Raw genomic sequence first — 25,344 nt, 5'->3', positions numbered from 1 at the left:
ATTGAACAAGACATATTTAAGCTTTAAACATTATTACAGCTGACTTGTACTGGATTTTAATGTATGTTTAATGTCTAGTGTTCTGGTAACGGAAAGTAAATAAAATACATAAGCGAACTGAATTTGCTGCATTTGAAACCATCCACCAGCTAATAAACCAAAGGCAACAGTAAAGAGCCTGCTCTAATATATTAAGTTACGGTAGATGTTGTTTTATTTTATGTCACAATGTATAGAAGATAATTTCAGCTCCAAAGAAGGTAAGCGCTGACGTGTGAATAGCGTAAATAATTGCTTTAACAACCCGTGGCTCCAAAATACTATCACGAATTATTTACAGAAGAATGAAGAAACTGGTAGAAGTTGACCTCGGGGAAGATCAACTTCGATTCTAGAGAAATGTCAGGGTGGTAGCGATGTTGACTCTACAGCTTGTCTTAGGCTGTAGTTAAAAAAAGAAAGCAAATTTACGTTCACTGTTTTAGCAGATTTAGAGAAAGCTTTTGAAAAACTTGACTGGAACGCTGTGTTCGTAATTCTAAAGGCAGCCGGGGTAAAATACAGAAGCGAAATTTTATTTGCAACTTATACTGAAGACAGATGGCAATTGTAGGAATCGAAGGTCATCAAAGGGAAGCAGTAGTTGAGATCGGAGTAAGAAAATATTATAGCTTATCCTCGATGTTATTCAGTCATTACATTGTGCAAGTAGTAAAGGAAATCAAAGAAAAATCTGATGAAGGGATTAAAGTACGCGCACGTTTGGGAGTAACATTATGATTCTGACAGAGATGGCAAAGGACTTGGAAAAGCAATGGAATGGAATGAATAGTGTCTTGAAAAGACGCTATAAGGTGAAGATCAACGAAAGTAAAGTTGGGCTAATGAAATGTAGCGGAATTAAATCAGATGATGCTGATTGAAAGAGATTAAGAAACGAGACACTAAACGTAGTAGATGAGGGCTGTTATTTGGGCAGCAGAATAACTGATATTGGACAAAGGAAGAATATAAAATACTTATTGTCAATTGTAAGACACTCCTTTCTGACAAAGGACAATTTGTTAATATCGAATATAAAGTGAACTGTTAGGAAGTCTTTTCTAAAAGTATTTGTCAGGGCCGTAACCTTGCAAAGAAAAGAAGCTGGGTGATAGTTTAGTTTAGTTTAGTTATGTCATGTTCTGTAGATCATTTAGACGATTATTTTACAGTTATGATGTGGAGCAAGTCAGATTACAAGATATATATACACACATGATTAGTGCTAATATTAATATTACTGAAATTTTATGTTCTACACATGCAACTACATTTAGAGGTACATTTTTTTTACCAGTTCTGAAACAGAAACTCGTCTATGGAATAGAAAGAGTTGTCCAAAATAAATGACTTTAAGCTGGATATAATACATAATCTGCTACCTTTAACTTTATGTTGTTGGGAAAATGATATAAGATTTTTGTTGCTGAATAATGTACTCCTTTTGGAGCAACTGACAGCTTCAATAACGGACAGGAAAGGTCATTTCTCCCTCTAGTATTGTACATATGAACATCACTGTTCTTTGTGAATTTCATTAGTGAATATATGTACTCTTATGGTGCAGTTAAAATACCTAACTCCTTGAATAGGTGCCTACATGACGCCCTTGTGTAGAACACCACAAATTATTCTCACTGCTCTCTTTTGTGCAATCGATACTTTATGTCTAAGTGGTGAGTTACCCCAGAAAATTATTCCATAAGACATTATTGAGTGGAAATATGCAAAGTACGTTAGGAGGCTGATCTGTTTATTACCAAGAGCAGCGATTATATGAAAAGCGTGAGAAGCTAAACTTAATTGTTTGACAAGCTCAGTAGTATGCTTCTTCCAGTTCAAGTTGTCATCAATGTGAACACCCAAAAAGTTGGAGAAGTCTACAGTGTTAACTGAGCCCTGTTCATATGCTACATCAATTGTCGGTATGAATCTATTCAGTGTAGAGAACGGGATATATTGAGTTTTTTCAAAATCAAGGGAGGGTCCATTTTCTGAGAACCACTTTATAATTCTTTGAAAGGCATCCTTAACAATATCTTCAGCTGCTTTTTCTGGAATGGTATTTATTATAACACTCGTGTCATATGCAAAAAGTACTAGTTATGCTTGCTGAACATTAAATGAGAGGTCATTCACATGAATAAGGAACAGCAGAGGAGCCAAAATTGAACCCTGTGGGACTCCCTTTGTGATAACCCCCCATTCACTAGAATTTACCACCCTCCCAACATTATTTGTGTTATTCAGCACAACTTTTTGCTTTCTGTTCGTTAACTATGATTCAAATCAGGTGCGTGTATAGCCTTCAATTCCATAAAACCTGAGTTTTTCTAAGAGTGTGACATAATCCACACAGTCAAATGCCTTGGAAAGATCACAGAAAATACCAAATGGCGATAATTTGTTATGTAGGACTTGTACCTATTTGATGGGTAAATGTGTAGATAGCATTCTCAGTCGAGTAGCCCTTCCGGAATCCGAACTGTGACATGCCGAGTAAATTATTTTCACATAAATATGAGACTACTTTTGAATACGTAACTTTTTTCGAATATTTTAGAAAATGAAGGCAGCAATGAGATTGATCTATAATTATTTAAGTCACTCTTGTCCACTTTCTTATGAAGAGGTTTAACAATTGTGTATTTCAATCTGTCTGGAAAAATTCCCTGTGCCAGCGCAGCATTGCATATATCACTAAGGACTCCACTTATTAAATTAGAGCAAAACTTCAAGATTCTGTTAGAGACTCCATCAGCACCACATGAGCTCTTGTTTTGATTGAGCAATTGAGACAAGAGGACAATAGAAACTTTGGAAATTTGATGCTATAGAACAATGCTGAAGACTAAATGGGAAGATCACTTATCTAAATGAGACATATTAAATAGAATAGGAGAAGAAAGAAAATGTATCGCCCAACTTGACTGGAACAAGGTATTGATTGGTAGGAGAGGACTTGTGGCATCAAGTAATCGTCAGTTTGGTAGTAGAAGGATGTGAAGGGAATAAAAATTTTAGAGAGAGAGAAAGACCAAGACATGACCACAGTAAGCAGGTTCGATTAGATCTGGCTGCAGCTGTTATGAAGGGGTGACGTGGGACGCACAGTATACACTTGTGTGACAAGATGAATCAAACCAATCACACGACTGAAGATCACAACAAGAACAACAAAAACACTATGTAGTAAGTGATGTACGTTAAAGGTAAGTATTAAAAGTTTTCAGATGAGAGGCGAAACTCTGAAACGTGTAGTGTAATACCCGTGTGGTCTGTGAAATATATGAATTAACACTATTATGTTACAGTTGCGGCCATAAGTACAAGGATAAATCGCGCTTACTATCAGTCATACTTCGGAGAAAATTTCTCGCTGTAGCATAGAAAATGACTACATATCAGTCCAGGCTGTACAAGCCAGACAGCGATGTCTTCACATGTGGTAGTTATTCCCATCGTTCAGTGTAGAAGCAGAGGTACTGAGAGATCACGTCCTAGGACAGTCAGGCTGTGGCTTACCCCCACTCTGATGTGGCTCTTCCTGGCGACGAGGTCCTTCCTGAGGCCTTCCAGCAGCGCCGTCACAGCCTGCTTGGTGGCCGCAGCCATGGCCACCTTGCTGTTCGGTGGTGGGTTGTGTCCCCAAAGCCTGTGAAAGACGAACCCTTGGTTACACAACGTGAGCTTCGATGACCGGTGTTCACATCCTTGCCGATTTTTGTTACACGCGCCTTAAACTGCGGTCTAAGCCAAATTTCTGTACCTAACGCTTCCTGTTCTAGTTCTACGGACATCCTCAGAGTCTCAAAGAAGCAGACAGTTAATTTTCAAACTTGAACACTCTCATAAAATTCGATTTCCTCAGATTCTTTAAACTTTTAAATCAATCAACTCCTTACATGAGTCTCTGAGGTTGTCTGTAGAATTAGCATACGAAGAGTTAGACACAAATACATAGGTTCGAACTTAAATAGTGGCAACAATGCTGTGGAGACACTATGCAATGGAATCTACTATTGTCGCTGATAGGACACGTTGTTGACATACCTACCTTACCTCCGAGCAAATGGACTCGCCCGTCCCACGTCACCGGCGCGCGCACAATCGAGGGAAAAACAGTCACTTGTGAGCCAGCGGTCTAAAGTAACGGCGTCACTATGTTTTCGAATCAGGAACAACGGAGTTGGATCAATATTGAATGTGCCAGAGATCGTACAGCACGGCAGTGTCATCAAGGTATTCAAGAGGCGTGTGAGGATTCGACATTGCCGTACAGAACAGCGGCACGTTGGGTAAAAGCCTTCAACGAAGGTCGGCAAACTGTGGCAGACATGCTTCGGGCAGGTCGTCCTAGCGTCTCTGAAGAAGACGTGCATGCTGTTGCCGCGTTAGTGGACAGTGATCGACGCCATACGATTCGTGAGATCGTCCACAAAACCCGATTAGTGCATATGACTGTGCTTCGCATCCTGAAGAAACGCCTGGGCAAGTGAAAAATTGCATCACGTTGGGTTCCGCATTACTTGACGAAAATGCAAAAATGGATGCGTTACGACGCTGCTCAGACGGACTTGGAGCGCTATGAGAGCGAAGGAGAGGCTTTCTTACGCCATATTGTAACACTGGATGAGACATGGGCCACATCGTACGAGCCAAAACTGAAACGCCAATCGAACGAATGGTGTCATTATGGGTCGCCACGAAAGTCGACAGTGCGTCAGAGTCCCAGTATGGAGAATGGTATCGTGATTCTCGTGTAAGACAATGATGGTGTTATCCTAACGCATTACGTTCCTCCACGGAAGACCGTCAACGCACAGTATTATGTCCGCTTTTGTAGCATCACCTGCGATCAGTTTTGCGAAAGAAGCGGCGACACTTTCTGCGCAACTCACACATTTCGCATGACAATGCGCGGGCGCAAACAGCGCAAGCTGTGGCTGCTCTGTTCAGTCCATGGGACTGGGAAGTACTGTACCATCCACCATACTCCCCAGACTGAAGTCCTTGTGACTTTGATTTGATTCCGAAGATGAAGAAACCACTTCGTGGCATTCGCTTCAGAACTGTTCCAGAGATTCGACAGGCAGTAGACCGCTCTATTCGCACCATCAACACAACAGGCTCTGGTAACGGTATACTACGCCTTCCACATCGCTGGCAACGGGTTCTACACAACGCTGATGACTACTTTGAAGGACAGTAACAGGTGCAAACATGTAACTCTTTTTGTATCGGTCGTGAATAAATAGTTGCCACTATTCAAGTTGCAACCCTCTTAGATGCCTTAGACTACGGTTTAATGTGCGTGTAACAGAAGTCGCCCTGGACGCAGGCACGTTCTGTTATGTTACATGGATAATTAATTTATTGAGAAGTACCATATCCATACCGATGCCAACCCAATTCAAGGCTGTCAACGTCCATGACAGTTGCAGATGCAAGACGATGAGAGTAAATTCTTCTACATATATTGCTGCCTGGTGTTGGAAATCGTTTCCATTTCCCAAAAAACGAACTACAGAGAAGCAGAAATGGTAGTTCAGCCGGCTTTCTTAACAATACTGTGCGGAGCACAGGTCCTCTGATCGCACCGCCGTCATCTTGACGGAGGGAGACATAGACACGAGTGCAAGGTGAACACGTAAGAAAGAATTTAACTTTGCACCTTCGCCATAGGTCATCCCCGTATGTGAAATAATAAGAGACGTCGAACAGGCAGAGCGCAAGATCCCCAGAGAAACGACACACAAATACGAAGTAAGACTAACAGTATCATCGAAAAAGTTAAAGCACCAGCGCCAGACATGACCAGCGTTTAGTGCAATGGCCTGCCCACGCTACGCAGTGATGAAAGCACTGTAGTTCTTTCTGCTGGCAAGGACAAGGCAAATCTACCTGTGGAACACGCGTACTATGATACGAAGATATGCAGGCTACTTGACCAGAATACGAGAGCTGTCCAGAAAATAAGTTCCGGTCGGTTACGAAATGGAAATCACAGTGAAAACCAGTAAAGTTTTATTTGCAACAGTTAGGTACACCTTACATCTACTTCTCTACATAGTCGACGCTCCAACTTCGAGTGTTATCGTAGTGTTGTATCAACTTTCCAATATCCTCGTCATAAAAAGCAGCCGCCTGTGCTTTCGGCTGCACTGGTTTGCAACTCGTTGTCTGTGGAAAAATTTCGTCTTCATAGCCAGAGGTTCTTGTGAGCAGAGACGAAACTTAGGCGGAGCCAATTACGGACTGTATTGTGGGTGATCAAACACTTATCATCGGAAACGCTGCAGGAGCGTCTTCATTGCCCCTGCAGTGTGCGGCCGAGAATTGGCATGGAGAAGGAACTGCTCGACAGTTGTGTTATGTGGGCTGCATGACACAGGCGAAATCTCTAATCAGGCCCTCGTACTTGGCGGGAGACGCTATTCCCTACGCATCTTTACGTGCTCAATGTTCACTCAAAACTGGAAAGAGCGACGCGACACGATCGACGGGCGTACTAGAGACACTGCCCAAACCATCTGTGCAAAGTTTTACCGGATTTTCCTAGTGGTAGATCGGAATTTACTTTCTGCACAACCCTCGTATTTAGCGGAGCGATCAAGCACATAGAATTATGAAAATGGCATATGAGCTTCTTAAGCAATGTTGGAACGAAGTTTTGTCCAGAGAGATTTCCATCAGATCATCTGCTGCTTGCATTTTTCCCAACATTGACATAGATGGAACACTTCTCCACCTCATCGTATCCACCACCGGTTCGCTGAAGAGTATCATTTTGTTCAGTTGACATGGTCGCGCTGTTTACGAATGTACCTATCGGAGACCCTTTGGACCGCATTTCTTCGAAAGTGAGGTGATCGAGCCATTTAGGCTTCACAACCACCAGTACTACAATCTCACCCTCGGCGTTATGATGGGAAATGCATCATCTCAAAGTGTTGCGAATCACTTTATAGAGAAGTTCGAGGATTTACATCAGATAAGCTCTTATTAAAGCCTGGTGGTTACTTCCGATAAGCTGAAGAAATATTTGGCATTTGGCCCCATGGACGTGGAAACTCAACGAGATCTTGGAACATCTCAACAGCACTGACAGTAAAGTTCAGTTCACTATGGAACCAAGAAATGACGATGCCTTGGCATTCCTGGACCATCTCGTCCGCCGCAAAAGGAAATGGATGTCTTCGCCACAGCGTCTACAGATAACCTACGCACAACAGTCGTCTGTATTAGCACGCTATCAGCCATCATCAGCAGCACAGAGGCGCACTGTGTTACCAACGTTGGTTCATTACGCAATAATGACATCAGACGCAGACAAACTGCCCCACGGGCTTAGCCACCAACGCCAAGTATGCAGAAACAACAGGACAACGACCACCAGATAAATAAACTGGATTGAAGCAAGAATCACATAAGGCCATCGATGAGAAACAGGAAATGAAACTTGCTGTTTTACCGTTCTGTGACCCCGAGTCGAATAAGATAATAAACCTGCTGAAGAGACACAAGGTCAAATCATCCTTCAAGCCGTCGTCAAAAATACGGCAGATGCTGAGACCAGTTACAGATGTGGCAACTCTTAGAACACCTGCCGTCTACAAAAAACCTCTCAACTGTGGCCAGTCGTACGCCATACAAAAAGTGTGCGCTGTAGAACAATGCAGGAAGGAGCATAAGAGGATTTATCGTCTTCGAACCCCGAAAAATCCGATTAAGCTGAACATGCTGTAGAGAACAGCTACAGGGTCAAGTTTGACGGAACCTGTGTCGTGGCTCGCACTAACGGTTTCTGAGCAATGTAATTAAAGAAGCCACTGGAACAGAAATCACTGACAGTATATTTAACGGAGACGACGGCCTAGAGCTAAGCGCAGCTTGGCATCCGGCGATTGCGAGGAGGAAGCTGACGCATCGACCACGTATTCAACGAACGCCCCTATATGGTGTTGCCGTGAGCACCAATGACGTCACAGCCGGTAGTTAAAGTATGTAAGGGCTTATCAACTGTTTGTCAGCAGCCACTCCAGCTGACAATGACCAGGGTCGAAAGCGCGTGGGATGTTAACCACTTGGCGTGACTGGAAGCCGAAGGACATTTTATTCAGTATTACCACCGCGAGACTCTGAACTGCTACAGTATTCTTGAGTCATCTGTCCGAAATATCCTAAATAAATGTACCTTTTCTATAAATTTTTTTACGAAATTCTTTGTTGAGAAAAAGGATTGTTTCCTCTGGTGAGAATCTGTCTCCATTGCTGTTCGTATTTTTGTTATTACTCTTTAAAGAGATCTAGACGATGCTCACGGTCTCCCTCCACTCATCTATACAGGGTGAAAAGTATTTAAACCGACAAACTCTGGGAGGTTGTAGGGGACATCAAAACTAATATTTTTCCCTAATGTCATTTTTTCCTATGAGGATTATTTAAACCGGTGGAGGCCGTATTGCCCTCTTCAGTTGTTAGAGGCCGTATTACGATCTTCAGTTGTTAGAGGGCGTATTACGCTCTTCAGTTGTAGGCAACTGCTGTCCACCAGTGTAGTAGTGCACTGTCTCTGTTTACTAATAGAGCGATACACCTGGAGTGAGTACACTGATATGGTTGGTACATACTACGTAGCGCACCACAACGGACGAGCTGCACAGCGGGTTTATCAACAACAATATCCTAATCGCCGTATCCCGCATCATACGACCTTTGCTGCTGTGTACCAACGTCTGCGTGAGACCGGGTCATTTAGCCGATTACCTGGACAGGGACGCCGTCGCACCGTAAGAACGCTTCAATTTGAGGAAGCTGTCTTGGAGCATGTGGAGCAGGATCCTTCAATCACCACTCGTGCAATTGCACGTAACATACGGACGAATAGACGAATGTAAGAACAGTTCTTCGAGAGCAATTGTTACGTCCATTTCACTTACAGCGTGTCCACAACCTGGAACCAGTTGATTATCCACCCAGAGCACAGTTTTCGCAGCGGTACCTGGAACAGTGTGAAATGCATCCTACATTTCCATCCTCTGCGTTGTTTACCGATGAAGCAACGTTCGGGCGTCATGGCGTCTTCAACGCGCACAATTTGCATGTTTGGAGTGAGGATAACCCACATGCCACAGTTACTAGCGCTCATCAAGTGCCGTTCTCCGTTAATGTGTGGGTCGGTGTTGTTGGGGACTGTTTAATTTGGCCGTATCTGCTACCTAGGCCATTAAATGGCATGCACTATTACAATTTTCTCGCCAGAACATTGCCAGAATTGCTGGAAGACGTCCCGCTCCCTACAAGACAACGCATGTGGTTCCAACATGGCGGGGCGCCGGCTCATTTCAGTCGTCGTGTGCGTCGATTCCTAGACCGACGGTTACCAGAAACGTGGACTGGCATAGGTGGTCCTGTACCATGGCCTGCTCGATCCCCAAATGTGTCCCCTCTGGACTTTTTTGTGTGGGGAGAGATGCGCAACCTTGTTTACGCAACTCCTGTTGCATCAGAAGGGGATCTGGTTGCCCGGATAGTAGCAGCAGCAGGAACTATTCAGGATACTCCTAGGGTTTTTGCCCGTGTCATACAGAACATGATCCAACGGCGTAACCTTTGTTTACGTGTCAATGGGGGCAGTATTGAAAATCTACGGTAATTGAAATTGGGTTTGTCTTTTTGTCATAAAAAATGGAAAAGTGTTTGTTGGTTTAATTAATTTGCCGCCAGATAAATCTTCCTCTACCGGTTTAAATACTCCTCATAGCAAAAAATGACATTGGGGAAAAATATTTGTTTCGATGTCCCCTACAACCTCCCAGAGTTTGTCGGTTTAAATACTTTTCACCCTGTATTCTCATGCATTCTGTCCTCTACTCTGGCCTTTCTCTCCGTTTTATAAAAATTAAATTCAGTCATAGTTAAGTGCTAATTCATGTGGTTTTGGGAGTCATTGCTAGGAAAACAACAGTAAAAATAACAATAGAATTTTGTTATAACATGTTAAAATCTATGGAACACAGCTAGCAGTGTATTCCAGGTCGTAAGTGAAATGTGATACAGGAGTGGGTAAATTAATGAAGTCAGTATGCAAAAGAAGTAGGGAACACACCCGTTGATGTGGATGACGAAGCCGTCGTCGACGCCCCTTCTGATCATGTCCTGGATGGCCTCCCTGGTGCAGATGCTCAGACCCAGCACGTTCACGTCCAGCATGCGCCTCCATGAGTCCGTCGATGCAGCTGCGCACATCAGAGAGTCTATCTCAGCGAACACCGAAAATATCGGCATACACATTCAAAAACATTACATATTTTTAAGCGGATGTGTATACCCAGACTGGTATACTCTCTTCTCTCTCTCTCTCTCTCTATTTATCTATTCATCTATCTATCTGTGTGCGAATTAAGCATTAACAGAATTTTTTTTAAATGTAGGAACGTTACTCCACACGAAATTATACACTGAAGACCCAAAGAGATCGGTAGGCTTGCCAAATATCTTGTAGGGACCCCGCGAGCATGCAGAAGAGCCGCAACACGACGTACCATGGACTCGACTAATGTATGAAGTAGTGCTGGAGGGAACTGACACCATGAATCCTGTAGGGCTGTCCATAAATCTGTAAGGGTAAGACGGCGTGATCTCTTCTGAACAACACGTTGCAAGGCATCCCATATACGCTCATGTCTGGGGAGTTTAGTGGCCAGCAGAAGCGTTGAAACTCAGAAGAGCGTTTCTGGAGCCACTTTGTAGCAGTTCTGGACGTGTTGGGTGTCGCATTGTCGCCGGACGGGGTGGCTGAGTGGTTCATGGCCTACAGTCTGGAACCGCGCTACCGCTACGGTCGCAGGTTCGAATCTTGCCTTGGGAATGGATGTGTGTGATGTCCTTAGGTTAGTTAGGTGTAAGTAGTTCTAAGTTCTAGGGGACTGATGACCTTAGAAGTTAAGTCCCATAGTGCTCAGAGCCATTTGAACCATTTTTGTCGCATTGTCTGTTGATATTACTCAAGACCGTCGAAATGCGCAGTAGACATGAATCGATGTACGAGTAGCTGATCAGACTGGATCCTTACGCACGTGTCACCTGTCACAGTCGTATCTAGACGTATGGGGGAGCGAGGGATCCCGTATCACTCCAACTGCACACGACCTACACCATTACAGAGCACCAGCTTGAACAGTCCCCTGCTGACATACAGCGTCCATGGATTCAGGAGGTTATCTCCATACCCGTACACGTCCAGCCGATCGATACAATATGAAACGAGACTCGTCCGACCAGGCAATAAGTTTATAATCATCAACAGTCCCATGGGGAGGGGGGGGGGCGGCACAGGCGAGGCATAAAGTTATGTCTCGTGCAGTCATCAGGCGTACACGTGTGGGCCTTCGGCTCCGAAAGCCCATATCGATGATGTTGCGTTGAATAGTTCGCACGCTGACATGGTTGATGGCCCAGCATTGAAATCTGCAGCAATTTGGGGAACGGTTGCTGTTCTGTCACGTTGAACGATTCTCTTCAGTCGTCGTTGGTCTCGTTCTTGCATGATGTTTTTCCGGCCGCAGTAATGTCGGAGATTTGATGTTTTACCGGATTTATGATATTCATGGTACACTCATGAATTGTTCGTACGGGAAAATCGGAGATCCTGTGAACCATCGCTCGTGCGCCGACTATAACACTACGTTCAAACACACATAAATCTTGATAATCTGCCGTTGTAGCACCAGTAACAGATCTAACAACTGCGCCAGATACTTGTTGTCTTCTATAGGCGTTGCTGACCGCAGCAGCGTATTCTGCCTGTTTACATACCTCTGTATTTGAATACGCATGTCTACACCTTTTTCTTTGGCTCTCCACTGTAACAGAAGATAGAAGAAAATTGGCACATACAAAGTGCCACAGTAGAAACAAAGGAAATAATAAATGAGTTCATATCACTCTGGGGTGGACTGTGCTGTAAAAAAACTATCAGATCCAGACACACACACACACACACACACACACACACACACACACACACACATACACACACAAAGAGGGAGAGAGAGAGAGAGAGAGAGTGCCCTGAGTGCCTGCCATCGTCACAAAGTTTGTAATTCCGGCCCAGATCACTTGAAACAAGATGTGTGTCTGGTGACTACTTCGGAAAAACATGTTAACAGATTCTTCCGTGGCTTCTTCATTCAACATATTTTTACTTATAACAGTATTGTGTATTTTCTACAGTAATAATTTATTTTGCGAACCACTTTCTGGCATTGCAAACCATCATCAGACGAACTGATTATCGTACAATATTCTTGAACAACACTGAAAAAGATTTTATACGTAGCGTGAGGAACGACCTAAGAGAAAATGTCATCATTGACACCGCAGTTATAATTTATTTATTTACACGTCAAGTTCCGTAGGACCAAATTGAGGAGCAAATCTCAAAGGTCATGGAACGTGTCAGTACATGAAATTACAACATAAAAGTAATAACAGATAAAAATAAATGTTCATGAACCTGAAAAATGTCAGTCCACAAGTTTAAGTAAACGCTATCAGCAATACAATAAGAATCAGCTTAATTTTTCAAGGAACTCCTCGACAGAATAGAAGGAGTGACCCATGAGGAAACTCTTCAGTTTCGATTTGAAAGCGCGTGGATTACTGCTAAGATTTTTGAATTCGAATGGCAGCTTATTGAAAATGGATGCAGCAGTATACTGCACACCTTTTTGCACAGGAGTTAAGGAAGTCCGATCCAAATGCAGGATTGATTTCTCCCGAGTATTAACCGAGTGAAGGCTGCTTATTCTTGGGAATAAACTAATATTGGTAACAAGAAACGACAATAAGTAATGTACATATTGAGAGGCCAATGTCAAAATATCCAGACTCGTGAAAAGAGGTCGACAAGAGGTTCGTGAACTCACGCCACTTATTGCCCGAACCGCCCACTTCTGAGCCAAAAATATCCTTCTAGAATGGGAAGAGTTACCCCAAAACATAATACCATACGACATAAGTGAATGAAAATAAGCGAAGTAGACTAATTTTCGTGTCGAAGTATCACTCACTTCTGATACCTTTCGAATAGTGAAAATGGCAGTATTAAGTCTTTGAAGAACACCCTGAACGTGGGCTTTCCACGACAGTTTACTATCTATCTGAACACATAGAAATTTGAACTGTTCAGTTTCACTAATCATATGCCCGTTCTGTGAAATTAAAACGTCAGGTTTTGTTGAATTGTGTGTTAGAAACTGTAACAACTGAGTCTTACTGTGATTTAACGTTAGTTTCTTTTCTACAAGCCATGAACTCAGGTCATGTACTGCACTATTTGAAACCGAGCCAATGTTGCACACAACGTCCTTTACTACCAAGCTAGTGTCATCAGCAAACAGAAATATTTTAGAGTTACCCGTAATACTAGAGGGCATATCATTTATATAAATAAGGCACAGGAGTGGCCCCAACACTGATCCCTGGGACACCCCCCACTTGACAGTACCCCACTCAGATCCCACATCACAGCCTTTATCAACATTGTGATTAATGACCTTTTGCTGCCTGTTGCTAAAGTAAGAGGTGAACCAATTGTGAGCTACTCCCCGTACTCCATAATGGTCCAAGTTCTGGAGCAATATTTTGTGATCAACACAATAAATTGCCTTAGTAAAATGAAACAATACCCCAAGCGTTCGAAACTTTTTGTTTAGCCCATCCAGTACCTCACAAGGAAAGGGAATATAGCATTTTCAGTTGTTAAACGACTTCTAAAGCCGATCTGTACATTTGATAGCAAATCGTATGATATAAAATGATCAATTATTCTTACATACATAGCCTTTTCAATACCTTTTGCAAACACTGATGGCATACAAATAGGCCTAAAATTATCTACATTATCCCTTTCTCCCTTTTTATAAAGCGGCTTTACTACTGAGTACTTTAATCGTTCAGGAAACTGACCCTTCCTAAAGAAAAAATTACAAATATGGCTAAATACAGGGCTAACATGTGCAGCACAGTACTTTAATATTTGCTAGAGACTCCATCATAACCATGAGAGTCCTTAGTCTTCAGTGATTTAATTATTGACTCAATCTCCCTCTTGTCGGTATCACAGAGGAGTATTTCAGACATCAATCTCGGAAAGGCATTTGCCAATAAAGTTATATGATTTCCTGTAGAAACTAAATTTTTATTTAATTCACCAGCAATGCTCAGAAAATGATTATTAAATACTGTACATATATTTGATTTGCAATTAAAAAAGCAAAGTTAAACTGTAAATAAATATAAAGCGAATGAAACAGAAAAATATTTAATTAAACCTCGAAAATGAAAGTGTACGTATATAAATTACTGTTTTTGTGTGATACAATTACAGACTTACAGTTTTAGGATATTTTTCCTTTATGTGTACTGTGAAACCTTGCTTCTTGCCAAATTTCATGATTCTAGGTCAACAGGAAATATCCTACAGGTTTTGAAGTGTGAGTTTGAGAGAATAGAAATTTGTGACTTAATATCCGTGTCTTACACCGCTAAGGCTCTGTGGGCCTTAGTGTGTGACAAAATTTCAAATTGATACGTGTGACTGTTCCTGAGGAAAAGGGTTTATAACGGCCACACAGACAGACGGGCAACACAGTAGTACTACAAGGATACCGCTTTCACCGATTGACGTGTGGAACCCCAAAAACAGAACATGTGAAGTGAATAGACAGTCACAATAAAATGAATAAATACAGGAGAAATGGTGGAATAGAATGGAATAGGCAGTGCGGGGAGCAGTAGAAAACTGTGAGTATTAAGTGATGGTTGGAAGAGAGGTGTACTGAACTGTGTTGGTTGTTTAATATTAAATCAGGACTTTGGGCCAGATGCTCGTCAATTTCTAGCGCTTGGCCTTGGTTAGTTAAGTGGAGGACATGGAACAGTAACTGGTAGCTGTGGTCCTGGCTCACTACATGCTCCTCATACGTGTGAAGTCAGAAGTCTGCTACCGCTGGATGCGTTTTACGGTCAGCCAGCCCGGTTGTTATGCCTCTGTCAGAATGACCAACATAAAACTTATCACAAGGGGGACAAATGACACGATATACCCGCCGTTGGCAAGTGACTGAGACTTCTCGTTTTTACTGAAAGTATACTGGGCCCTGGGGTTCCTGTGATAATAAGAAATTGCCGGATTTGAGTGATCTGATGGCATTTTGTATTTGTCATACGTATGGGATTGCACACCACTTCATGCAGACATCGGGAGGAACAGGATGGGCATAATTTTCAGTTTTTCCCGTACAAGATGTTGTCATTCTAGACAGGGTTACAGCTGTTGTCTGAGGCAATAAATTTTATTGTGTCTATATCCGCTTTGAATTCTTCTTTGTACATGGGAGCAGAGGAGAGACGGTGCGCCATTACTCGTAGGTCAAAATCTGTGTGTTCTCGTGCTACAGGGTGTTTGTAAGCAAGGAGGTGCCATTGCGTCTGAAGTCGAAATTCTGCTATCTCTGGCTGCGTTCATGTTCATCCAGCCTAGCTGCTATGTCTCTGCCCGGTTAACCAATGTAAAACTTGAAACTTCCTGCCAGATTAAAACTGTGTGCCGGACAGAGACTGGAACTCGGGACCTTTGCCTTTTGCGGGCAAGTGCTCTACCAACTGAGCTACCCAAGCACGACTCAAGGTCCGTCCTCACAGCTTTGCTTCTGCCAGTACTTCGTCTACTACCTTCCAAACTTCACAGAAGCTCTCCTGCGAATCTTGCAGAACTAGCACTCCTGAAAGAAAAGATATGGCGGAGACAAGGCTTAGCCGCAGCCTGGGGGATGATTCCAGAATGAGATTTTCACTGTGCAGCGGAGTGTGCGCTGACATGAAACTTCCTGGCAGATTAAAACTGTGTGCCGGACCGAGACTCGAACTCGGGACTTTTGCCTTTCGCGGGCAACTGCTCTACCAACTGAACTACTGAGCTCAGCGTAAAACTTATCACAAATGGGACAAGTAATTTTGTATACCCCGTTTGTTGGCTACTGAGGTCAATGTAAAACTTATCACAAATGCGACAAGTAATTTTGCATACCCCGTTGTTGGCTAGTAATTGGGTCTTTTCGTTACTGCTGAAAATATACTGGGGTATTGTGTTCCTCCCGCAATAGAAAATTGCAGGATTTCATTGTTTTGTCAACAGTTTGTGATATCTGTCCTAGGTATGGGAGTGTTCACCATTTCCTGGAAATTCTGGAAGGAAAAGCAGAGCGAGCTTGGAAGAGAGGCATTATTTTCAATTTTTCTTTTCTGTGAAAGATACAGTTATTCAAGTTAGGAGTATAGCAATTGGTTAAAGCGATAAATTTTACTGTGTCAGAGATTCTGCTTTGAAATTTCTCTTGGACATTGGAACAAATATGGCACAGTGCGACAGTGAGTCGAAATTTGCATCTTTGTGTGCTACTGGGTATTGTGAGCAAGAAGGTATTATTTCTACATCTACATCTATACTCTGCAAACCACCGTTGAGTACATGGCAGAGGGTACGTTCCATTGCGCCAGTTATTAGGGTTTCTTCCCGTTACATTCACGTATGGAGCGCACTAAGAATGATTGTTTGAACGTCTCTGTGCATGCTGTAATTATTCTAATCTTATCCTCACGACCCCTACGTGAGCGACATTTAGGCAAGCGTAGTACACTCCTATAGCCATTATTTAAAGCCAGTTCTTGAAACTTTGTTAGGAGACTTTCTAAGGATAGTTAATGTCTATCTTCAAGAATCTGCCAGTTCTTCAGTATCTCTGCGACACTTTCCCACGGATCAAACAATCCTGTGACCGTTCGTGCTGCCCTTCGCAGTACAGATTCAGTATCACCTTTTAGTCCTATCTGGTAAGGGTCGCACACATTTGAGCAATATTCTAGGAACAGTCACGTGAGTGATTTGTACGCAATCTCCTATGTAGACTGATTGCGCTTCTCCAGTGTACTACCAAAAAGCGATGTCTACCACCTGGTTTACCCACGACTGAGGCTATGTGGTCATTCCATTTCATATCCCTACAAAGTTACACACCCAGATATTTGTATGAGCTGGCCGAATTCAACAGTAACTCACCGATATTACCGTCACGGGATACTACGCTTTTTCGTTTTGTGAAGTGCACAGTTTTACATTTCTGAACGTTTAAAGCAAGTTGCAAATCTTTGCAGCATTTTGAAATCTTATCAAGATCTGACTGAATATTTATGCAGCTTATCTTATACAGTACTTCTTTATAGGAAGCAGTATCGCCTGTAAAAAATCTGAGGTTACTGTTATCGTTGTCTGCAAGGTCTTTAACATACGATATGAACAGCAAAGGTTACCATACACTGCCCTGGGGCAGTGTCTGTAGTTCTGTTTTTTGTGTAATTTTTTTAAAAACAACGTGTTAGTGAACTGACGTCGACGGTTGGGTCTAGGAAGTTTATGGATTTATTGCCAATCTCCGCTGTGATCTGAACGTTTTTATGTTGACTAAGCTAAAAAGGAAAGTATTGTGCTGTAGTGCCTGACGATGTAAACAGTATATCATACACGTAATATTTGCACTCAAAAGTTATTTGCTCAAGAAGTATTCCATTGATATTTCAGCCAGTAGTGGACTACGAGAGGACCCCATAGGAAAACTGTACAAACAGTTAGATGGCTTATGCTTAAAGCTCTGGTGCCAGAAGTACAACGAGCATTCGTGTTGAAAAGGACACGGTAAGAAGAGCAGACAGTCTTGATTTCAGCGTGCTACTCAAAACCTCTATCCAGAAAACCAAATCTCTTCTAGCTACTTTGGGTGCTCTTGGTTAAGAACACCACTCGATTTTTTAGGCGTATTTGGTACATGATGCTGAGACTATGCAGTCTTCGTATCGATTGTAGATACATTAATTGAATACGGAAATAAATTGTGTGATATATCTGTATGTAAAAACTGACATGATTAATGGAATGTATTAAACGGCCATTGAAAAAAGTTTCATGTGGATATCCTAACCACAACTGGCTCTAGAAAGAGAAGTACAGAGAAATGATGTAAGCATGGCGACATGAAGAGAACGCTTAGCAATTTAGTGAAATATTGGTACATGTAAGGTATTGCTGTCGTTCCTTATCATTTGAATACAGATTGGCGGTTTAGCTGATAGCAAGGAACTTTGTACATACTTGTCAGGTCTTCGTCAACCAAGACGGCGACGTTGTTGACGAGGATGTCCACTCCAGACAGGTTCTCTCTGATCCACTTGAAAACGGCCAGTATGCTCTCCTCTTTGCTGAGGTCCGCTTCCAGGGCGTACAGTTTGCCAGGGGCATCCTTCAAAGCCAGAGCCTGCACGAAAGCAGAAACCACTGTGATGAAAAAGGAACGCAGAATTTCGTTAGTTACCTGGTTACTAGAGAAAATAATATCCTCAACAAGAAGGCTGAGCAATTGCATGTGACATATCTTTCTCTTCCTTTGGCCTCTGAACTGATTCACCCCGTCATTTACAAAGGAGCCTACAGTGTAACGTGGACACCGAACCACGGTGCTATTCGTAATTTTTCGCGAGTTCAAATCATAGTGGGACATCAGAGAAGTGTCACGAAACGTATCAAATTCTAGAATTGGACGGAGGATCTCAGGATTTTTAGTGTTAGTATAAAGATCGGGTGGTTTCGAAGTAACCAACCTGCATTCTCCAGAATAGGTTTAGCGAAGCCATCCGAAACTTAAGTCGTACTGGCTTGATTTAGATCTGTGCTCTGTTTTCCAACATATCAAATGTTCAAATGTGTGTGAAATCTTATGGGACTTAACTGCTAAGGTCATCAGTCCCTAAGCTTACACACTACTTCATCTAAATTATCCATGCCCGAGGGAGGACTCGAACCTCCGCCGGAACCAGCCGCACAGCTCATGACTGCAGCACCTGAGACCGCACGGCTAATTCCGCGCGGCCCCACATATCACTTCAGTGCTTTGAACACTGGGTCATCACTCTACGTTGAATACAGGTGACAGACTGACTTGCTACATTAGTGCCAATGCCTTTAAACACTGCTAATCACCTGAGGTCATGAAAAACCCTCCATTTTGTTAAAGGGACATTGTATGTTCTCTGCCGCCAATGTTAAATTATCGAATTTTGTGACCCATTATCCTGGAAACTTTTTAAGACACCAACTTTCAATTTTCCATGATTATTGAATGCACCTTTCTAGATACACTGAACTAGAAATATTACTAAAATGTGGGGCACGTTATCTTTTTTTCAAACACTCAATTTTTGACAGAATTTTGTAAGTAAATGAACATAAAAACAAAACAATTAAGGATATTTTATTTTTTATAGTTCCATATACACTCCTGGAAATGGAAAAAAGAACACATTGACACCGGTGTGTCAGACCCACCATACTTGCTCCGGACACTGCAAGAGGGCTGTACAAGCAATGATCACACGCACGGCACAGCGGACACACCAGAAACCGCGGTGTTGGCCGTCGAATGGCGCTAGCTGCGCAGCATTTGTGCACCGCCGCCGTGAGTGTCAGCCAGTTTGCCGTGGCATACGGAGCTCCATCGCAGTCTTTAACACTGGTAGCATGCCGCGACAGCGTGGACGTGAACCGTATGTGCAGTTGACGGACTTTGAGCGAGGGCGTATAGTGGGCATGCGGGAGGCCGGGTGGACGTACCGCCGAATTGCTCAACACGTGGGGCGTGAGGTCTCCACAGTACATCGATGTTGTCGCCAGTGGTCGGCGGAAGGTGCACGTGCCCGTCGACCTGCGACCGGACCGCACCGACGCACGGATACACGCCAAGACCGTAGAATCCTACGCAGTGCCGTAGGGGACCGCACCGCCACTTCCCAGCAAATTAGGGACACTGTTGCTCCTGGGGTATCGGCGAGGACCATTCGCAACCGTCTCCATGAAGCTGGGCTACGGTCCCGCACACCGTTAGGCCGTCTTCCGCTCACGCCCCAACATCGTGCAGCCCGCCTCCAGTGGTGTCGCGACAGGCGTGAATGGAGGGACGAGTGGAGACGTGTCGTCTTCAGCGATGAGAGTCGCTTCTGCCTTGGTGCCAATGATGGTCGTATGCGTGTTTGGCGCCGTGCAGGTGAGCAGGTGAGCGCCACAATCAGGACTGCATACGACCGAGGCACACAGGGCCAACACCCGGCATCATGGTGTGGGGAGCGATCTCCTACACTGGCCGTACACCACTGGTGATCGTCAAGGGGACACTGAATAGTGCACGGTACATCCAAACCGTCATCGAACCCAGTGTTCTACCATTCCTAGACCGGCAATGGAACGTGCTGTTCCAACAGGACAATGCACGTCCGCACGTATCCCGTGCCACCCAACGTTCTCTAGAAGGTGTAAGTCAACTACCCTGGCCAGCAAGATCTCCGGATCTGTCCCCCATTGAGCATGTTTGGGACTGGATGAAGCGTCGTCTCACGCGGTCTGCACGTCCAGCACGAACGCTGGTCCAACTGAGGCGCCAGGTGGAAATGGCATGGCAAGCCGTTCCACAGGACTACATCCAGCATCTCTACGATCGTCTCCATGGGAGAATAGCAGCCTGCATTGCTGCGAAAGGTGGATATACACTGTACTAGCGCCGACATTGTGCATGCTCTGTTGCCTGTGTCTATGTGCCTGTGGTTCTGTCAGTGTGTTCATGTGATGTATCTGACCCCAAGAATGTGTCAATAAAGTTTCCCCTTCCTGGGACAATGAATTCACGGTGTTCTTATTTCAATTTCCAGGAGTGTATGTTGAATCTCACACTCGGCATGCTGTGAAAATTTCATGTCTCTACCATCAGTACTTTTTCAGAAAATGCATGATTTATTGCATAAAATGTAGTTAAGAGATATTGAGGTTTAAAACTTTTTATTTCAAATTCTTATACAGACTCACATTTCTGCGTCTTTTATGCACTAGAATTGCCCTGGCTCATAGTCTGTATTTTCGTCAGCGTCACAACAGCCCAGTGCTTGCCTCCTCCTTTCCTTTCTCGCTTCTTTTGTCATTTGCTGAGCAGCTAACTCTGCTTCACGTACACGAAGCTCATCCAGTTCCCGCAGTCCTTTAGCTGTGTTCTGTCCAAATTTTACCCCTAACTTCTCCAGAACCTTAAGTCTTTCATAGTCCCCGCCATTAAAAGTTATTACAGCATCAGACACTGCGAACTTTAGAGCCATAAGGCTAACAAATACATTTTTACGTACACGGCTCCACACAACATTATTGACGGACTCATTCACGTTCTGGGTCTTCCCATGTAAAAACTTCTTTAGTAGCTCAGGTTTTGCTACATCTCTGCAAATAGGTTTGATTGCCTCCATAACCGTCAAAGGAAGAGAGTGTTTCTGTGTAAATTCATGCAGGGTGCCAGAAAAGTCAGCTTGCCTATATTTACACCAAGTGTTTGGTGCAGGTGGACTCAAAGCATGACATGACTTTTCATTGGCTGATATTCGACGAAAGAAAGTGCTCCACACAGCTCTTTTCATCTTCTCTAAATTTTCACAATTATCTCTAATGACCTTCCCATAATATTCATGTAATTCATCACTTACTTTGTCCATTAGTCTTCTAGTACATTTTATTGTCTTGCCATCAGACAGCTTTTTGTTACCCAGCTTGGTTTTTTAGGTTTATTCGTAGTGCCAACTTCTGAGACGTAGCAGTAGGCACAAAACAAAGCAATGCACAGCCTTCTAGACTGTGTAGTTCCCAAGATATGACTGCTCAACTGTGGCAGTATATGCATGACTGTGAAATTTGACAGCCAATTGTCAACATTCAAAATATCATTTGATGGTCTCACAATTGTCTGATTTTAATGTATTATATACCAAAATGATCAGGAAAGTCCAGAGTACATTATGGAGTATAATACAGAAAATGCCAAATTTCAGCCAATTTCATGTACAGTGTCCTCTTCATATTCTATAAAATATCCATCAGTATTTCTTTAGACATCAACATCAAAATTTGGAGGCTGGCACAGCGTGGGGTATAAGAAGCTTATTGAAATGATCGTCATCATTGGAACAGTTCTGTAGTCTGTGTAAAAATGGACTTTATTTACAGATTTTCAACAACATTGACACTTAACCTTCTGACATTTGGAATATGTTGGTGCATGGAGGTAATATGTTCTTATCTGCATTGGTCTAAAGGTTCTAAAAGCTGTTCCATAACATTTATTGCAAAACCATTATGCGAATGAAGATTGCAAATTCATTTAAATTACTAGTACTGAATGAAAGCATACACACAATTAAGTCTAACACCAGTGTTTGCATATCTCATATGGGCTGTTTCCTTTAATCCTTTGGACTGATGGGTCCTTGGAGTGCATTTCTGCAACTTGGGACGGCTGTCCAGCTTTGAGAATGCATACGAGCACGGAGGCGTGCACATCACACAGACCATAAAGATATTTCTGCTGGAAGCCAGGATTCAGACAGTTACCTATACATGCTCGGAAATGAGTGCTGTTTTTCTACAGTAGCGAGGATCCTGGGCATTTACTGCTAGGATGGCAGGTCAAAAGCACACAGCACAATCTAAACTTTCAGTGCACAAGGAGCTTAAAGAATGTCTTTTAGAAGAGATAGAATCTGCGAAGGAAAGTGAAAAACACCAAGCACTCAGCATGGGACATAGCCATTGAGGGCCAGAGACAGCTGCAGTTGTAGATGTTTAAATTAAGGAGACTCATGAGTGTGGACGTGCGGCTATTTCTGTTGGATGAAATGAGAGTGGTAGAGAATTTCTCTCTACTGCCCCACTCTAAGAGAGAACTGAATAGTATTGGTCAACCACCACAGTTTCGTTAGGAGATTTTGTGTTTAGGTCAAGATGATAACAGATGGTGGATGAGGCTGAAGAGATGAAGATTTTCAACTCACCAGTAAAAGAGGTTTGTAGATGTAGAAATGCATGATCCCACAGCGATATATGCTATTACAGTATTCTTGATCACCAACTCTCACCAAGTGGTTTAACGTCTGAGCGTTTAGATCGAATGCTATTTGGCTGCTATCAAGTGGTGAATATCATGTGGTTGCAGCTAACATTTTTACGTACCCCTCTTGGCCACTATGACATCATTTATTACTAAAACAGTGTCACTTGCATTTTTGTAATTATCATTTCCATTTGAAAAAAATATATACGCTTTCAATAAAAGAGCAGGAACCAATATATATATATATATATATATATATATATATATATATATATATATATATATATATGTATGTATGTATGTATGTATGTATGGGACCAGCATCTCCGAGCTAGCGATGAAGTGGGGATTTTCCCGTACGACCATTTCACGAGTGTATAGTGAATATCAGGAGTCCAGCAAAATATCAAACCTCCGATGTCGCTGCGGCCGGGAAAAATTCTACAACGACGACTGAAGGGAATCGTTCAAAGTGACAGAAGTGCAACCCTCCACAAATTGCCGCAGATTTGCAAGTGTCAGCGTGCCAACCATTCAACGAAACATAATTGATATGGCTTTATATAAGGCCCACTCTTATACCCTTGATGACTCCACGACAAAAAGCTTTATGCATCGCCTGGGCCCATCAACACTGACATTGGACTGTTGATGACTGGAAAGATGCTGCACTGTCAGACGAGTCTCGTTTCAAATTGTGTCGAGCGGATGGACGTGTTCGGGTATGGAGACAACCTCATGAAACCATTAACCCTGCATGTCAGCAGAAGACTTTTGAAGATGGTGGAGGCTCTGTAATGGTGTGGTACGTGTGTAGTTGGAGTGATACGGGCCCCTGATACGCCTAGATACGACTCTGACAGGTGACAAGTACGAAAGCATCCTGTCTGATCACCTGCATCCATTCATATCCATTGTGCATTCCCACGTATTTGGGAAATTCCAACAGAACAACGTGATACCCCACATGTCCAGAATTGCTAGAGTTGTTCCAGAAACACTTTTCCGCTGGTCAGCAGACTCTCCAGGAATGAACATTACTGAACATATCTAGCATGCATTGTAATGTGCTGTTCAGAGGAGATCTCCACTGTTCGTACTCTCACGTATTTATGGACAGACGTGCAGGATTCATGGTGTCAGTTCGCTATAGCACTACTTCAGACACATTAGTCAAGTCCATGGTACGTCGTGTTGCGGCACTTCTGCGTGCTCGCGGGGGCATTACACTCTACTAGGCAGGTGCACCAGTCTTTTGGCCTGTTCAGTATATGTATTGCACAATTTGTATTATATTTTGTGTTACTAGCCGAATGGAAATTAAATCTGCTGTAGACAGGGGAAGTGCCTTATTGTTAATGAAAAATGTCGTGTACATCAATAATACTGTATAATATCTAAAAAGAAGGAATCAGTGAGCACATAGAGAAAAAAAAAGATATAAAGCTCAAAGGAAAAATGCATTGCAGTTGACTAGCAAGTCTTTACATAGATATTGTGCTGTCTTTGGATTCTGTTTTAGGAAAGAAGCTATTAGTTGACTCCCATGAGAGATCACACCACGATAATTATTTACTTATTTACTGTACTCACAGTGACTACGAAAGTTTCAGGTGTTCTTTTAGAGTGTTATTGCAAATATAATTCACATCAGCAAGTATTGAAACGTATCGAGGTTTAGATGCTCTATATTTCTTTAAAATGTCATGCACACAATCATCATGGTTTATGAAGTCTGTATCTGCCAGTCCCTGCTGACAACTGTTGTGAGGTAGTTCTTCCAAAACCACTTCTTAAGCTAGTTAATACACCTCTATCCACATTAAATTCCAAAATTAAATTCCGATTACTACTGATGCATTAAAATATTAAAGATAGTGAAACAAGCACCAATGATTGAAAATCTAAGTACTTCTCAGTTTCATTTCTCTTCCGTAGGGATACTTGTAACGCTGCTTTGGGATATGGGTCTGCTAGCAGTATGTGGGAAAGTGAGGGGCGCCAACATAAAGACGAACGTGTCAGAGTAGACCCGCTCGGCAGGGGTTTGGCTGACTGGTAGCCCTGTGAATGGGTGGTTGGCTTAAGGCAGATACCCTGGTACCGGGGCCATTGTCAGAGACAGTACCCTAAATGCAGCTCCCAAGGCAACTTTCACCAGGGCATGAACTGTTAACTAACATTGAAATGCCTAGGAAAGAATGCTTTCTCAAAATGTGAAACTGCAGGGGGGGGGGGGGGGGGGCATGACATACTCAGGCTGAGAGGAATC

General features: G+C 42.9%; 1 protein-coding gene across 1 annotated transcript in view; it reads right to left on the bottom strand.

Moving 5' to 3' along the window:
• LOC126418910 (dehydrogenase/reductase SDR family member 11-like) overlaps positions 1–25,344 on the bottom strand; it is a 45,596-nt gene that overhangs the window by 8,088 nt on the left and 12,164 nt on the right. Inside the window, exons 2-4 of the mRNA XM_050085932.1 lie at positions 18,254–18,416; positions 10,154–10,283; positions 3,568–3,697 (exon numbers count right to left, since the gene is read on the bottom strand). Coding sequence (XP_049941889.1) covers positions 3,568–3,697; positions 10,154–10,283; positions 18,254–18,416 — 423 coding nt within the window. The remainder of the gene's footprint in view (positions 1–3,567; positions 3,698–10,153; positions 10,284–18,253; positions 18,417–25,344) is intronic.

This window comes from Schistocerca serialis, chromosome 9 (genome assembly GCF_023864345.2).
Source record: "Schistocerca serialis cubense isolate TAMUIC-IGC-003099 chromosome 9, iqSchSeri2.2, whole genome shotgun sequence".
Lineage (NCBI taxonomy): Eukaryota > Metazoa > Arthropoda > Insecta > Orthoptera > Acrididae > Schistocerca > Schistocerca serialis.
The sequence above is the reverse complement of the archived record's forward strand: the minus strand, read 5'-3'. Positions and strand labels throughout refer to the sequence as shown.